Here is a 16,393-nt window from a genome sequence, read left to right as displayed (position 1 = left end):
CAAGGTACATGCCCTTGACCGGAATGGAACCCGGGACCTTTCAGTCCCCAAGCCGACGCTCTATCCACTGAGCCAAACTGGTCTCGGCAGGATGGAAGGTTTTCTATCCTGCGCTGTGCCCCGCTCTGGGCAGGCCAGGCCCTGACAGCCAGGTAGCTGATGGCTGACAAAGAGGGGCTGTCACCGCAGCCAGGTGCTGCTTTCCTGGCAGGCCACCTGGGTAAGGATACGGATGTTTTGTGGCAATATGGCCGCTGTGTTGGGCGGGGAGTGGACGCTCAGGGGGCACACGGTGGATTAGCCGAATGGATTCCTACAGTCTTCAGGGTCCACATCACGGCCACGCATGTGGATCTGCTTAATCAATGTGGTTCCCGAGGAAGTGAGTCCTCACAAGTGCCCCCTGGTTTGGCTTTGGAGTGTACAGTTGAGGGGTGAGCAGGATGGAGGCATCTGTCCCCCTTCGGCCACTTTCTAGGGAGTCAACGTTGCACTGAAACGTGTCTCAATTATGCGGCTGAATAGATCGGCCTTTGCATTTTGCTGCAACTGTAATCTCTCTTCATTTTATTTCAGCGGTTTATGTTTTGGCCTATTTCAGTAAATCATTTTAATGCCAAGTAATAGAGGCAAACTGTATTTCATTGGGAAAAAAAATCTTTATTCATGGCAGATTTTCCAATATATGCCAAAGTATTGCTGTCATGATGTTTTATGTGTCTGTTCCAAAACAAACAATTAAAGAGCAATTTCAGTGGCAAATGTTAACAATAAAAATGAGATTCGCAATACACTAGTTTGACAATTATATTGTTTTAACAGTTCTGGAAGATAGGTATTGAAGTGAGCGGTAGTAAATCTTCTAAGTCAACTGTGTCTTCAGAAAAGAGTCTCTTTACGGGCCTGTGGAGCCTGAGGATTTACTCATGGAGACACCAGCCTGGTGCAGACTGGCAGCCACGTTACACTGAAGGAGCGTTTGCAACCCATCTAGGCTTTTAAAATTACTTTGCTCCATTCTCGTTACAAAGCATCTAATGTGGATTGGTGCGTAGGGTGTGTTGAAATGGCAAGTTCCTTATGAGTTTATGAATCTGCATGCTTATGTGCAATAGGCCCTTAATAAGATTCTGCAAGGCACAGGGGCATGAGTTTCTAAACTGGAAAACAACCTTTGATTAAAAATTTAAAATGCTTGACTTAGGAAGATACTTTCAAAGTTGTGCAAGGAGTACTTACCGGCTGCATGGGGACAAATCTCAATTCTTCCACCTTCCAGTGCTCCTGTTCAGGGCTTCTGTAGATTGCAGAATGGAACTCTGTAACCAATTATACAAAGACTAGAGGCCTGGTGCATGAATTGTGAGTGAGCTAGAGGGAGGCGAGGCCTGGTGGTTACATTTAGACCCCTCCTTCCCCTGATGGGGGGTTGGAAGGCGAAATAGTGGGAAGGGCCAGTGTGCTCCAGGGCAACATCTCCAAAAGGCATTTTGGTGACAGCTCCCAGATTTTGACCATGGCTGCTGACACCACTTTATTTTGCTTCTGACTCTGGACTCTGGTGGGGGGCATGCAGCCATTGGCCACCCTTAGGTTCAGGCTTGTGTTAAAAACTAACATGCCTATTGAGGGTACTAGGGGTCGCTTAGTCTCACTACAAAACCCTGTGCGCTTGGAGCCCTTTAATAGATGGACCAGGTAGAAGGACTCTGGGCAAATACACGGGAGGACCGGAGGGCCCTGCGTGGCAGCCGTGATTGCCCGTCCTCAGTGTGTGACCTCTGAACGTCACTTTTTCTCAGAACTTCTTCAGTGAGGTAGGCCCCCATGCAGTTTATTCAGGAACAAGACAGTGGAGAACACCCACCTTTTAGAAAGTGGAAATGTCAGCAAGAAAGTGGAAACGTCGAGCACAGAAAGCAGCCAGCACCGGCAGCATTAGCCTTGGATGCTCTCTTGCATTTGTTTTCCTGGATGAGCAAGAAGCAGACTGTATGTGCTTCCCCAGAGCAGCCAAGGCTTTTCAGGAGGAGCCGGGAAATCTGACGCACTGGAGCAGCTTACAGATGTACGAGGAAAGGAGAGCTTTTTAAATAGCTCTGCCGAGCAAAATTGGATTTTAGATTTATTAGAGGCACCAAATTGGAGAAAGACGGTGTGAGAAGCCAGTAGGGCAAGTTATTGCATAGGATTTTTAGGTTTTTTTTTTTTTTCTGCTAACAAGAACAATGCATACTTGTAAAGAGTTCAGACAATACAGAAATGTCTGACTGAGAATGTGAAGGCTTCCATAATACGCAGCTTACAGCTGTATAAATATTCTCATTATTTTTCACATCTTTCTCTCTTCCTCCCCCCAAAATGGGACCACACTAACTATTCTACTTTGTATCTATCATACTTCCTAATGCTCATGGGAGGGATTGTGTGTGTATATGCATATGTATTATTTATTCTATTTAATGGCCACATAATATTTTATTGAATTAGCAGAATTTATTTAGCCAGCCCCCATCAATGGACATTTCAAGTCCCCACTCCCCCAATTTCCTGCTAACGTGAGCAACTCTGAATATAACGTCTACACATTTGTGCAGGTTTCAATAGGATAAACGTTTGAAAGTTGAATTGTTACACCAAAGTATATGCATCTTTTGAATTTTAGTACTAGAGGTCCGGTGCATGAAAATTCATGCACTGGAGGGGGAGGTCCCTCAGCCCGGCCTGCCCCTTCTCACAGTCCGAAAGTCCTCAGGGTTGGGAGGCGATCCAGCGATCAGAGGAAGGCGACTGGCCCCATCACAGCTCTGCTGCTGCCACAAGCCTTGGCCATCCCTGGTTACCTGACCCTCGGGCGGCTGGGCAGCCACCATCTGAGGCTTGCCTGTGCCTTGGGCTGGCCCTGGGTGGCTGAGGAGACTGGGGGACTCTGGAGGCAGGCAAATGGAGTAACTGGGCTCACTTGCCATCTTGGCGGGGCTGAGAGGACTGAGCGCCGCCGGCTTTGAGGGCGTGACAGTCAATTAGCATATTCCCTCCTTATTGGCTGTGGATGCGGCCATCTTTTGCGATGTTGTGATGGTCAATTAGCATATTCCCTCTTTATTAGATAGGATTACTCTCCTGGGTACTAATGTGGAATTTCCCACATAGCCAGATATCAAGCAGCAGCAGCTTCACCACACTCACTGGTCTTTTTGATCGTCAGTGGCTTGTTTTTTGAGCTGTTTACTTTTTTAATATCAGAGGCACATTCATCAACTTTTTGGCTGATAGCTTCTTTGTTTTCCACTGTGCTTAGGAAAGGACTTCTCCCCAACAAGGTTATTAAATATTAATCTATCTTTTATCCTGTGCCCCTAGGATTTCATGATTAAATCCTAAATCTTTGCTCCAAAATAACTTTGTCGCCAGGAGTGAGTACAGAGCCAGCTGTTCTCTTCCCCACGTGCCCTCCCCCCATGACTGAGTCGTTCAGCAGTATGTGATGACGGGGACTTGAAATACCGTATTTATCATGCCTTCACTGCATCTCCGTATGTTGTCTATTATCCGTATTGGTGCACAATAAGGTGCAGATATTTATTATGTATAACTTGATGAGGTTTTACATATGTACACTCAGTCAAGATAATGAACAGATCCATCGCCTCCCCACCCCGCCCCACCTTGGAATGTCCTTGTGCCTGTCTGTCATGCTTCCCTCTCCACCCCCATGCCAGTCCCAGGCAGCTAGGCGTTTGCTTTCAGCCCCTGTAGATTAGTTTGCATTTTCTAGAATTTTGTACACGCGGGGAGTGAGGTGTGGGCCCCTGGCTTCTTCGATGGAGCATGCTTGTTTTCTTCCAGGGAGAAGGCGTCATGTCTGATGCCGATCCCGCCCCATGGCTGTCTGCCATTTGTGTTGGGGAGGCTCGTGTTTCTATCTCCCACCTTTTAACTCTCGCCCCCTTTACATTTCCAGCTGTTTTGTCAAAGAGAGATGCATTTGGAGCTTGCCTTTTCCAGCCTGACAAGATGAGTCTTCTATTTGAGGTGTTTAGAACATTTTCATTAAATGTAATTTTTAATATAGTTAAACCCACCATCTTACTGCTGGTTTTGTTTTGGGCCTTCTAGTCTTCTTTCTGACTTCTTTCTGACTTTTCCAGTTGTCTTTTGGTCCAGCTGAGTATTTCCTTTTTTGGTGGAGGGTCTACATTATGCCTCTTTAATGGACCAAGTCTATCTATCTGCTGTCATGGAGGTAATTACCTTGATGTAATGGGACCTCTAAATAGACCTCCAGCCGAAGTGGCAAGAGCTGACCTCTATGCTGTACACCAAAAACTAATGTAATATTGACTGTCAACTGTAATCGGAAAAGAAAATGAAAAGCTTGTTTATTTGTTTTTAAATTAATTTTTGGTTTTATTTGGGGGGAAATTTATTGATATTTTCTTTGTTTATACTGTGGTGCATTTTCATGAATTCTCTGTGTACAATTAAATATTATTCTCTTAGTCTCTCTTGAGTTCAGAGTTTGACTTGTATCTATGGAGCATGTCTTATATATGTCCTTAGTAATTTTTCCTTTAATCTATCTTAGATTTAGGGAGAGGACTACAATACCCTGTTATTAGGGTGTTTTTGTGTGTATCTCTCACTTCTCCTGGTTTATGAAGATTGTTGCTGTTATTGGGTGCCAAAATATTATTACAGAGTTATCAAAATTTATTATTTCTAGTTTAAAATGTTATACGTTTATCCTTTGTAATATTTTGTTTTTCTTTCTCTTTAGATCTTGATACAAGTTTGTAGTGGGAAGCGGGTGTGGATTTATGTCTGGTCGTTGTAGAGCTCCCCCCTCCTCCCATGGGCATCGTTCTTTCTGAATGTGAGCTTTTCCTCACCAGCCCTTCCCTGCTTCGCAGCCTCCGCCAGGACCTGGCCCAGAGACTCATTTAATTAGCGAGTTGTGATTGCAGTTAAGCTTCAGAGCCTTTTCTCCGTGACGCTTTGTAGAAGTAAACATGCTTTGGAAGGAGTATTTAAAACCCCACCTGCGTGTTCTGACAGGTGCGTCCTTCTCTGAGGAGACCCAGTGAGCAGCCTTTGTCTTCCTCTGCTGTGCCCCTGCCTCTCCGTTTGCACCCCCCTACCCCCCCTGTTTGTGCGCCCCCTGCCGGATTGATTAGAGTTCCCCACCGTGCTTGCTCAGGGCTCACACCTGCATGGCTGCGCGGGAGAGGCCTGCTGGGTGTATATCTCAGCCCAGCAGCTCTGGTCATGGTAGCAGGTCAGTGCGAACATGAGAAAAGTCCATCAAAGAGGGAGGAGGAGGGCCAGCAGGAGGGCTAAGGCCTGAGGCGGTGAAGTGACCAGCAGTGTGGGACCCACCAGCACATGAAGAGGGCGGGGTGGGGCGTGTTGTGGCGCCCTTTTTCATGCTTCTGGTTAAAATTGCTTCCTAAGTTGATGAATTTTCTGTGGTTGGTCAGAAGTGAGAGGAGAGTGAGAGGAGCTGCTGTGGAGGAGCGGCCTGGTGCAGGGTGGTCTTGCTAGCCCCAGCCAGGAACTCGGTTATAGCATCATCGGGTTCACCCAAAGGTCATGGGTTCGATTCCTGGTCAGGGCACATACCTAGGTTGTGGGTTACATCCCCAGTTGGGGCTCCATCCCTAGTTGGGGCACATGTGGGAGGCAGCTGATCGGTTTCTCTCTCTCTCCCCCTCTCCCCCTCTCCTTTCCTCTCTCAGTGTTTCTAGCAGAAGATACACTGTTGTCCAATGAGACTCTGCTCACACACAACGCTTTCCTCACATACATAAATAGAAAACAAAGCATTCATCTCTCTGAGTGGTTGCTCCCTGAGTGCAGAATGGGTAAAACTTTAGATGATCCATCTCTTCTTATTAATCCCGTAGGGCTTCATAGTGGGAAATAAATGAGACTTATTTATGCTTGCAGATCAAATTGCCATAAAAGGTTGTTTCAACAGACAGAGGCAAAATCATAATAAAATAATTTAGTGAAAATGGGAGCTAAGAGTATGCTTAATGGAACATGATTACACTTAATTTTCTTACTATTTCCATCATTAAAGCTCCATTATCTTTTCTGAGACCTCATTTAGGCTTCCGGCCAGGCTGCCTCTCGGAGGCGTTGGTGGCAGCACACAGAAGCCTGCGAGCCCCCTCAAAATACAAAAATAGCGAGTAATGTGCTGCTCTTTCATTTTTGCTATTTGATATCCTTGTCTCACATTCAGAGTCCCACGTGTTCTCTCTCTAACCCCATCTCTTGAAATCCATCAGTATCATTACCTGAGAGCTTTTATACAAAGGAAGTTTGATTCTGGAATTGAAAACAAAACCGAGGCTTCCTGATGAATGTGTCTGAGGCACACGGATACTGTGGGTTTAAAAAAATCTCTCTGGCCGTTCCTTTGTCTCCAAGCATATCAGCAGCTCAGTCATATTTGTACATAAAAACAGAATGAGCCTGGCCGGTGTGGCTCAGTGGCACATGCCTGGGTTGAGGGCTTGATCCCCAGTGGGGGGCGTACAGGAGGCAGCTGATGGATGATTTTCTCTCATTGATGTTTGTATGTCTCCCTGTCCCTTCCTCTCTGAAATTAATAAACAAAACAAAACAGAATCAGCATTAGTCTTTTCACACACCATAGAACTTTATAGGTAGGGATAGGTAAGAATCTATATCTCAAAACCCCCAAAGGGTACTGTGGGCTGTTTGATGTAACTGGGAGGACTGTGCTGGTATTTGCAGAGAAGTCGAGTTCAGTTAGTCTAGTTCCGTCTGAAGTCAGTGCCCAGAGGCCCACACATTCATTTGTGGGCAGAAGCAGAGAGCAAGGTGTCGCGGTCAGGTGATGGAGGCTGGTCAGAGGTGAGCATCCGTTTCCATGTCTGTGACTTCTCCACATCTGGGGCTTCTCCTCCAGCTGCTGCTGCAGGCTCCCAGCCCTCCCAGCCCGCACCTGGGCGACTCCCAGCCCGCACCTGGGCACTCGGCCCCTCTCAGTCATGCCATGCGGCGGAAAGGCTTCCTGTCTTCATCCTGGCTTCAGACCTGTGCTTCCCGTCTCCTGAGGGTTCCTCTCCTCCCCGGCCCTTCCCTCTGCTTTCCTCTGGGCACTGGAAAGCCCTGGTTGGAGTGACTTCTCGCCACTCCCACTGAGGTCTCCCTCCTGCAGGATGGAGGTCTCCCTCTTGCAGGAGCCACGGGAGCACAAACTCCCTCTGCAGAGGTCGCAGCGCCGGCGGGGAGAGAGCAGCAATTGAACACGTCTTGTGATAATTGCATGTATTGATCTTCCCGTTCCATTTCACCACGTGCAGTATTTCCTTTCTTTAGAATGGGGTGTTTATATTTGTGAGCAATTATCTTTAATGGAGAGTCCCATTGAAACGGTGTGAACCTCTTTCAGAACTTCTGGAGTGCATGTTTTCCATGGGAGTGCTTCACGGGTCCTTGACGAATATTTAGCATGTGAGAGGTTTTCTGTCCTTAAAGGAAAAGGATCTGAATTTGCCATCTCTTGCAAACATTATTCAAAAACAAATGTGTTCCCATGGAAAACGTTTGGAGGAAACTCGTTTGTGTGGTTCTGTTTCGCCCCGTTACTGGTGTGCACAGGTTTCAGTGCTCAGTAAATGTTTATCGACGGCTCGATGGAAGGCAATTGCTGGTTTCTGACAAACTAACTTCTTGGAGGAGAAGCCAAACAGCTGTATCTCCCTTCCCCTGTGTGTTCACCCAGTGATTGTGAGCAGGGCTGTCCTTCTGTTCATTTCCCAGGGGCCACTGTGGACCAGGCATGGGGACACTGTTCAGAGCCCCAATTCTGCCCTCAAAGGGCTCGACATCCAGTGAGGAATGGGTGAACCAGTAGTCACAGGGCACGCGGCAGGTGCTGTGAGGAAGGCGGGCACAGGAGGTGATGGAGGCGGGCACAGGGAGGTGATGGAGGTGGGCACAGGAAGGGGATGGAGGTGGGCACAGGGAGGTGATGGAGGCGGGCACAGGGAGGTGATGGAGGTGGGCATAGGGAGGGGATGGAGGTGGGCACAGGAAGGGGATGGAGGTGGGCACAGGGAGGGGATGGAGGTGGGCACAGGGAGGTGATGGAGGCGGGCACAGGGCGGTGATGAAGACTGTCCACCATGAAAAGACAGCCTCCATGGCCTTCAGCTTCTGGCCTGGAGTTCTGAGAGCGAAGGTTAGTTTGCCAGGCTTTATTTTTGTGAGATGATGATGCTGATGATGGCTTTACTTCTGGAGAGGGGCAGAGATGCCAGGAGCAGGCAGGCGTGTGTCTGGCGCATGCCTTTATTTTCTCGTGCCCCCTGCTTTGGGCCTCTGCTGAGCTCGGCTGGTGTGTGTAGGGCAGACTGGCCCGTCTTTCTAGCCTCCGGGCAGAGGCAGCGCAGGGCACGGTCCCTCCCCAGGGACTCTGGTGCTGGCAGCTTTGCTCAGCTCCGCTGCCAGGGTCCTCCCCCGGGCAGCGCAGTGTTGGCTCTGGCCCGCGGCACCTGCCCCGAGGCACAGGCCCCGAGGGAGCCAGGGAGCAGGAAGCTTCCTGCCGGCAGCCGGATAACGAGGGGGACGGGGCTGGGAGAGCCGCCGCACACACACCTGCGGGAGGGCGTCCACGCGCCGCTGCCCTCCAGCTGGCTCGGCACCCTGATGGGCACCTGGCGCCCGTAGGCCCAGGCCCTCCCTCTGCCACCTGGAACGGGTCACTGATGACTTGTATTCGCTGCTGCCAAAGGGTCCCTGCCATGTCTGTCAGTCAAACTGAGAAGTAATTAGAGTTTTATTCTCTCCGGTGTTTAAGCAGAAAGATGGAGGCCTTCACATGGCGGTGCCCAAGTGAGGGGAGGAATGATTTACTCCACTGGGCCCTCGGGGGGAGGGCGCCTGCACTTTGGGCTACATGGGGGAGACCAGTGGGCCTCACGGTTCTCCCTTTGCCTCCGAGCCCGCTGCGCCCGCAGAGCCAGTGTCCGGTGGCAGCTACCCCAGCCCCAGCTTCATCGCACCCCACACATCCCCTCTTCGGACGCCCAGAGATCAGCCTTCCCAGGGAGTCCCGTGGATATATTTGTGAAGGAAATGAGCGGATTTATGTTGAGTTAATCTGTCCCTTTCAGTTTAATTCGACCCATTTTCTTCCTTTTCCCTCATCCTCAGGGGTCAATATTTGGCTCAATAAGTCATGAGAAATATTCCCAAAATCTCGATGTGATGTTTCTCTGGGACTGAGAGCCTTGCAAGTGCCCTGCTTCTGCCCTCTCCTGGCCCGTGGCCTGTCCTCCCCGCCCCAGGCCTCTGGGTCCACCGGGGCTGGGGGCGCACTGGGCTGTGGGGAGCATGGCCGCCGTGGGCCGTAGACGCGAACGTGCTCCCCAGACCTGTAGGCCCGGATCGGAGCCACGGGAATGGAGGTGAGTCTGCCCTTTGGAGCGAGGAGCCCGCCTCGCCGTCCAGGGGTTGACGCTGGACGTGGAGTCCCCCAGGAGGTGGTGGTGGCTTCAGCCCAAGGCGACAACGCCGCCTGGTCTTAGAGGACAGATTCCGAGGGGCTCAGGAGGGCCAGGGATCTGGTGCGTGTTGGATGCGGGGATGAGAGCGAGGCAGTGCCTGGGTCACTCCAAGAGTTCGGGCTGGTGGCTGGGCAGAGGGTAGGGCCGTCACGGAAACTGGAAGCAGAAAGGAGGGGAACTGACGACTCAGGGGGAGCCCAGTGAGCTGGAGCGGCCTGGGGGGCAGTCTCGTGAAGAGTCAGTAGCACGGAAAGTGGCCTTCCTCTCCATCTGAGTCCCCACAGACTTTCCCGTGGCCTCAGGTCCCTCAGCACCCAGCCCCCACAGGCGACGTGGGAAAAGGGGGAGAGAGGGCCCCCGCAGTGCCCGGGAGCCGCACCGGGTGCCCAGTGAGCGTGTGCGCGGTGGGTGCCCATCCCGCAGAGCAGCGCACCCATCTTTCCTCGAAGTGCACTCTGAACACGGGGAACCGGCTGTGCTGCGTGTTGACGTCTGAGAGGGCAGGTTCTGTGTGCCCAGCACTGTGCAGGCTGCTGGGCTTCAGTCTCTCCGTGGTTTCTAACCTCCCACATTGGGTGCTTGTCTTTTGAATTCTGGCCCAGGTGCTTCCTGCCTCGACGGTTCGGACCTCTGCTGACCTGTCCTGGATCGCTCCCCCCGAGTCCTCTGTTCCCCTCCTTCAGTGCGTTCCCGTCTCCCCAGTGAGAGGGCGATGCTGGCGGCCGGTGGCTGTCGGCCGCGTTTCCTTGCGGCGCCCTTGGTGTTTGGGAGCTGTTCTCCGCTCGCTCGGAAGCAATTAGTTTTGAGAAAGCTGATTCTTCAGGGTCCAGTGCTCGCCTGCCTTTCATTTGCTGGGGCCGCTGCACATTTTAATGAAGTTGTTTCATCTCGGTTGCCAAACACTGGGTTTCTGCTGCTTCAATTCTAATTATCTGTGCTGGCAAATGCTATGTTTTATTAGAACCCGCGAGGGCTCCGTTTGTTCACTGTCCATACGCTGTGGCGTCAGGCACACAAACTAGGTCAGATGTGCTTGTCGCCGGGTTACGGATGGGAGAGCTACACATTCTCCCCGGACCCGGCAGGGGGCTGGGCCGGCCTTCAGCGGCGACGTGGGATGTCGGGGAGGCCTCGTCCCACGAGCCCAGCGTCCTGCGGCGCCAGCAGCCGGCCTTCTCTCCTAAGCGTCTGAGTGACCGGCTGTCCGTGACGGCTCTCGGATGTGTTTTCGTTCTTTGGGGTGACATGCTCATTCTTTCCTTTCCGGCAGTTGCCTGACACTTGCATCTTGCTTCCTGGGTTGTATGTCAGTGGCTGCAGTAGGAAAGGAACCACCTCGCCCAGTCTGGCTACAAGCTCATCGATCTCTCCTTTATCCTCTGCACCAAGTCTTCGGTCCTGAGTGCCCCCAGCTATGAGGGGAGGAGAGGCTTCAACCAGGGCGTGCCTGACCCGCAGGCCCCTCGGAGCCTGGGCAGGGGCTGGCAGAGCCTTCGGCCTGCAGGGCTCCGGGACCCCCAGGCCAGGAGCATCGGACCCAGTTGGCTGGGACACACGCTCCTGGGTTCTCAGGGTGATGCTAGTCTGGAAAGTGGGCTTTTGTACAAAAGGAAATGCCTGTGGCAGTGGCTCTCGCCCTGAGAGTGTGAGGGAACAGGAAGCGTGGGCTTCCCACGAGCCAAAGACACTGCCCAGAGCGGCGTGGCAAAGGCACGTGTGACCACGAAAGGTGTGCATCGAGGGCGCCTGGCCCTGCCTCCGGCGGGACTGACCTGCACTTGCTCGCAGACCGGTCTTTGCACGGGGAGTGGTACGAGTCGTTTCACTGCATGGGACAAAAAGGAAAGATTTATTAGCTTCTCATCACAAAAACAGGTCTCCTGCGTAACATTAGTTACTTTGTCACGAGTAAAACTTGTCGCGTCCAGTTGGCGCTTATTAATCACCCTCTCCTTCCAACTAACTGTAGGAATAATGAGATGAAATTAGTGGCAGACCATCGCTCCCACATTAATCTTTGTAAGCTGGTGTCAGCAAAAACAGTCCACTTCTAAGCGCGTGTGTATAAAGAATGTTAGAAATCTCCAGGCTTCGGTATTTGGAGGGCAAACTCCTTGTCTTGTATCAACAAAGACCCGGCAGGTGAGCCTCCAGAACTCACGTGGCGCTCCGCAGGGCGGTGCACATGTGACGGGGCAGCTTCGGAGCCAGGTGCGGGGTGGGTACTTCTGTCAGACTTGGAACCACGTGTCCCTCAAGGACTCCGGCCGCTCTGCCGCACGTCCTCACTCTGCGACTCCGGTTATTGGAGGCTTTTCCACCTGGAGCATGACCGGTCACCAGAGCAGAAGGAAAGAGGGATGACAAAACCTTCCCTGGCCCTTAAAGCTTCTGCCCAAAGGATTTAATTGGCCAAAGCAGGTGTCCTGGTCAACTCTAATCACAAGTGGGCAGGGAAGCGACCTCCCAGGAGGAAGAGGTGGCAATTTGTATACATTTGTAATGACTTAACTCAAAGCCAAACATATGGACGATCATTAAAATGGAAAGCTGGTTCCTTGAAAGGCCAATGAAATAAGACAAAGCTTTGGTGAGTCTGATCCACAGGAAAGGGGGAGGAGACAGCGTACAAGGTGAGGCAGAAGATTCAGGTCACAGAAGATCCACGAAGATGTAAAAGAATGCTGTGCACAATTTTATTATACATGCGGAAGTATTTCTCAACTGATCTCAAAACATATCTTTCAGGCCTGGTCTTCTCAGTCCCCAGTGCTTGATGTCTGCCCCTCTGACTCCTTTGTCCCCGTCTAAGCACAGAGGGCTGTGTGGTTGTCCAGTGCAGGCAGGGGGCTGCGTGCAGCTGGTGCTCCACATGGTTCAGGCTGCCTCCCAGCTCACTAACTCACCAGGGAGTGTGCCCTTGTGCGAGGGCACCTGCTTCCCGGCAGCGCAGAGGTCCTCATGGCACCTTGTGCGAAGAATGAGGGGATGGAGGTCCTTTGCTCATTTGTCTCTCTCATGATGTGATTGTATTTCCGTGTAGTTATGACGCAAACTGTCATCTCTTGCAGGCCCACCAGGAGAACATTCTGGGTAACACCATGCAAAGTGTGATTGCACTGCTCCACAATCTGGTTGCCTGCAAAGATTCGAACATGCAGCTGCTTTATGAACACGGTAAGTGCTTCTTAGAATTCGCTTGGATTCTGTTGAGTTTTGCCTGTTTGTAAGTTTCCTCATCTTACATAGTAGGGAGTCATGAAGTACTATTTAAAGTTGATCAGTCAGCCCAGCTGGTGTTGCTCAGTGGTTGAATGTCCACCGGTGACCTAAGAGTTTACCAGTTCAATTCCAGGTCAGGGCACATGCCCAGTTGCGGGCTCAATCCCCATTGGGGAGCATTCAGGAGGCAGACAATTGGTGTTTTTCTCACTATCCCTCTCCCTCCCTCTCTCTCTAAAGTAAATAAAAACATAATTAAAAAAATAAAGTTTATCAGTCAAAATAGATATTTAATGTCCTATAAATAATATTACGAGCTATAAGGAAAAGTGTGTTACGATTGTGATAGCTTCTCTACATTAATTTATTTTCTACATGACACACGGTAAGTAGCATTGCTTAAAGATGATAATTCCCCCCTCCTCCCAATAAAAACCAAACAAACCACAAATGCAAGTGTAAGCAAAGTATTTATACATATTGCTGTCAGGCAAAATAAAAACGTATATGGTCTAAAGCACCTCATAAAATGAGACTGAATGGGTGTGAGTTTACTTTGCCTCATATAATACATATCTGTAATATTACAATTGAAGACAATTTTTAAGACTCTCTATTTTAAGAACAGTTTTAGGTTTAATACAAAGTTGAGGGGGAAGAAACAGAGATTTTCTATATAATCCCTACCTGTACACAGAGAGAGGATGTGTTGGTATTGCCTCAGTCTATTTTTCTGGTTAAGGAAGTACTCATCTATTTTAATTTTATCTTTTGAAAGCAAGAATAAATACTTTTGGCTTCTATGGAAATAATCAAATGATTTTTCCTTGGATCTATTTATGTAATTAGTTATATTTAATAGATTATGTTGTGTTAAACCATCAGAGCACTTGAGTCAGTAACCACACTTGACTGTGATATATTATTCTTTAATCGTGCTACTTAAGTTTTTGCTAATTTTGTTTTCAGGATTCCCCATTGTCATGGATAAGTGTGATTGGCCAGTGGTTTTGTTTCTTGTATATTTTTAATAGCATGCATTCTTTGCTAGGTTTTGGTGTTAACACCAAATTGCATATCCTATATAATAAAAGGCTAATATGCAAATCGACCGAATGGTGGAATGACCGGTCACTATGATGCGCACTGACCACCAGGGGGCAGGTACTCAATGCAGGAGCTGCCGCCTGGTGGTCAGTGTGCTTCCACAGGGGGAGCACTGCTCAGCCAGAAGCCCGGCTAATGGCTGGCGAGTGTGACGGGGGTGGCAGGAACCTCTCCTGCCTCCACAGCAGTCAGACAGCCCCCGGGGGCTCCCGGACTGTGAGAGGACGCAGGCTGGGCTGAGGACTTTCCACTCCGAGTGCACGAATTTTGTGCACTGGGCCTTCGGTTTACAATAAAAGGAAGGTTTTCCTCTTTCTTTGATTCTGTAACAATTCAAGAATCAATTAAATGATCTATTCCTTAAAAGTTTAGTGGAATTCCCTGTGGCTTCTGCTGTTTCTAGGAGGTATATTGGTAGTGGTAGCTCTTTAACACCTTTCTCCATTTCTACAAAGGTAATTACTCTTTTTACATCTTTCCATCTCTAATTGAGTCAGTTTTAGGAAATTGAGTTTTCCTATAAAGCTTTTATTTCATACACACTTTCAAATCGGTGTGGACAAAGTAGGTGTTCACAATTGTTCTATTTTCTTGGCTTCAGAAATTATCTCCCTGTTACTGTTTTTTTTAATATTATTTATTTGCAGTTTTGAGTTTTTAGTGAGTATTTAAGATTATGATCATTTAATTTTATTAGACCGGTTTGGAATTTAGTTGTTTGTCCTTCTTTAAAAAAAAAAAAAAATCAATTTCTGCTTTTATCTCTTAATTCATTCCTGCTTTTGTTGAGTTTGTTTTACACATTTTTTCTAAATTTTTGAGTAAAGATGCTTACTTTGTGTATCTCTATACCAATTCATTCTACTTAGATATATTTTTTATGTATATAGAAAAGCAAAATGTGAAAAAAACTGTGTCAAAGTCAGTCTCAAAGAGCATCTGCCTTGAGTGTAAGATGAAATTCTAACAGGTGAAGCGTGGAACAGTATCACTGGCAGCACTTTTTCTTCATTAGTGGGACATACAGTCTGATACTTGGATCAGAGAGGACTGGTAGTAACATACACAAGGACCTCAGTGTCACGTGCCACTCAGTAGGGCGGCCACCAAGGACACAAACTCTGATAATCAGTCATTGACCGTTACCAGCACGCAACTGCATTGTGTAATTCAGGCTTTTTGTGTTAAAGTGGTCAATTTTAACTGAGCCATTCAGGGGAAGAGTGATAAAACAAAGACCTTTTGCTTACATTTGAAAATATTAGCGTTATTAACATTCACAAGGGGCTCTGGCTGGCTGCCGAGCACTGACCTTTGAGTGATGGGTGTTAGTACCAGCTTCAGTGTTCCCAGCAGAGCCCTCAAGATAACCGATTTCCACAGCACACAGCGTGCACATCCGGCCAAAGAAGCATTGAAAGCACTGTTTGTCTCCACCGGTGTAGGGTGAGTCGGAAATCAACATACTCATTCCTTACAAGGTTTATTACAAACCTGCCTACATCGGTGTTTTCTCGAGAGACCAGAAAGTCACTCTGAGAGCTGTTTGGCTTTGAAGTGAACTGATAGCTACCTTAGATCTTTCCCTCCTGTGGAACATTCCAGCTAATGTTGAACAGGAGGGTTTGGCTGACCTTTCCTGTAAGAGAGCAGGCAGGCCACATGGTCTTCATACTACTCAATACTGCCAGTACCACAGGAAAGCAGAAGCTGAGAATCCAGGTTTGCAGAAGACCATCCGGACATAACCGGAAGCGTCACAGGGAAGCGATGGATCGGCTTCAGGAAGTCAGACGGAACAACCCTCCTCAGGGCACCAGCGGTGGTGCTGGGTAAAGCCGATTCCACATTTCTGAGTAACGGGGCTAGATTACAGATGGCCCCGTACCCATCGCAGCTCCTTGCGCCAAGGTGGAACCTCTTTCTTACCCCGTGGACCACGGCGGCTTAGTGATTTCCTTCAGCCAGAATGTGATGGGAGTGGCGTGAGATTTCTGAGCCCGGACAGCAAGGGGCCTTGCAGCTTCCATGCAAACTCGAGAATGCTGCCGCCATCCAGGGGAAAAGTCTGAGCCATGGCTGGTGGGTGCTGTCATGGAAGAGGCCTCAAAAAATTGAACAGATATAATACTTTTAAACAGGCTAGAAGAAAATGCTCCATAGGTAAATATGCAGATTTAAAAGGTGCATTGTGTCCTTGGGCGAAGGGGGGAAATGATACAAAGTGTCATATTCTGGTGACAGTGTCATATTCTGGTGACAGTATTAAGCATCAAGAACAGAGAAAGGCAGAAACTGGTTTGGCTCAGTGGAAAGAGCGTCGGCCTTCTGACTGAAAGATCCTGGGTTCGATTCTGGTCAAGGGCATGTACATTGGTTGCAGGCACGTCCCCGGTAGGGGGTGTGTAAGAGGCAGCTGGTTGATGTTTCTCTCATTGACATTTCTGGCTCTCTATCCCTCTCTCCTCCTCTCTGTAAAAAATCAATAAAATATATATTTAAAAAAAAAACACAAA

At 49.1% G+C, this 16,393-nt stretch overlaps 1 protein-coding gene across 1 annotated transcript in view; it reads left to right on the top strand.

Annotated features, from left to right (window-relative positions):
- Window positions 1–16,393, top strand: part of ULK4 (unc-51 like kinase 4) — a 198,324-nt gene that overhangs the window by 94,051 nt on the left and 87,880 nt on the right. Inside the window, exon 27 of the mRNA XM_084902535.1 lies at window positions 12,620–12,725. Within this exon, the coding sequence (XP_084758661.1) occupies window positions 12,620–12,725 (106 nt within the window). The remainder of the gene's footprint in view (window positions 1–12,619; window positions 12,726–16,393) is intronic.

The sequence above is a fragment of the Pipistrellus hanaki genome, assembly GCF_964339955.1.
Source record: "Pipistrellus hanaki genome assembly, chromosome: 13".
Taxonomy (NCBI): domain Eukaryota; kingdom Metazoa; phylum Chordata; class Mammalia; order Chiroptera; family Vespertilionidae; genus Pipistrellus; species Pipistrellus hanaki.
The sequence above is the reverse complement of the archived record's forward strand: the minus strand, read 5'-3'. Positions and strand labels throughout refer to the sequence as shown.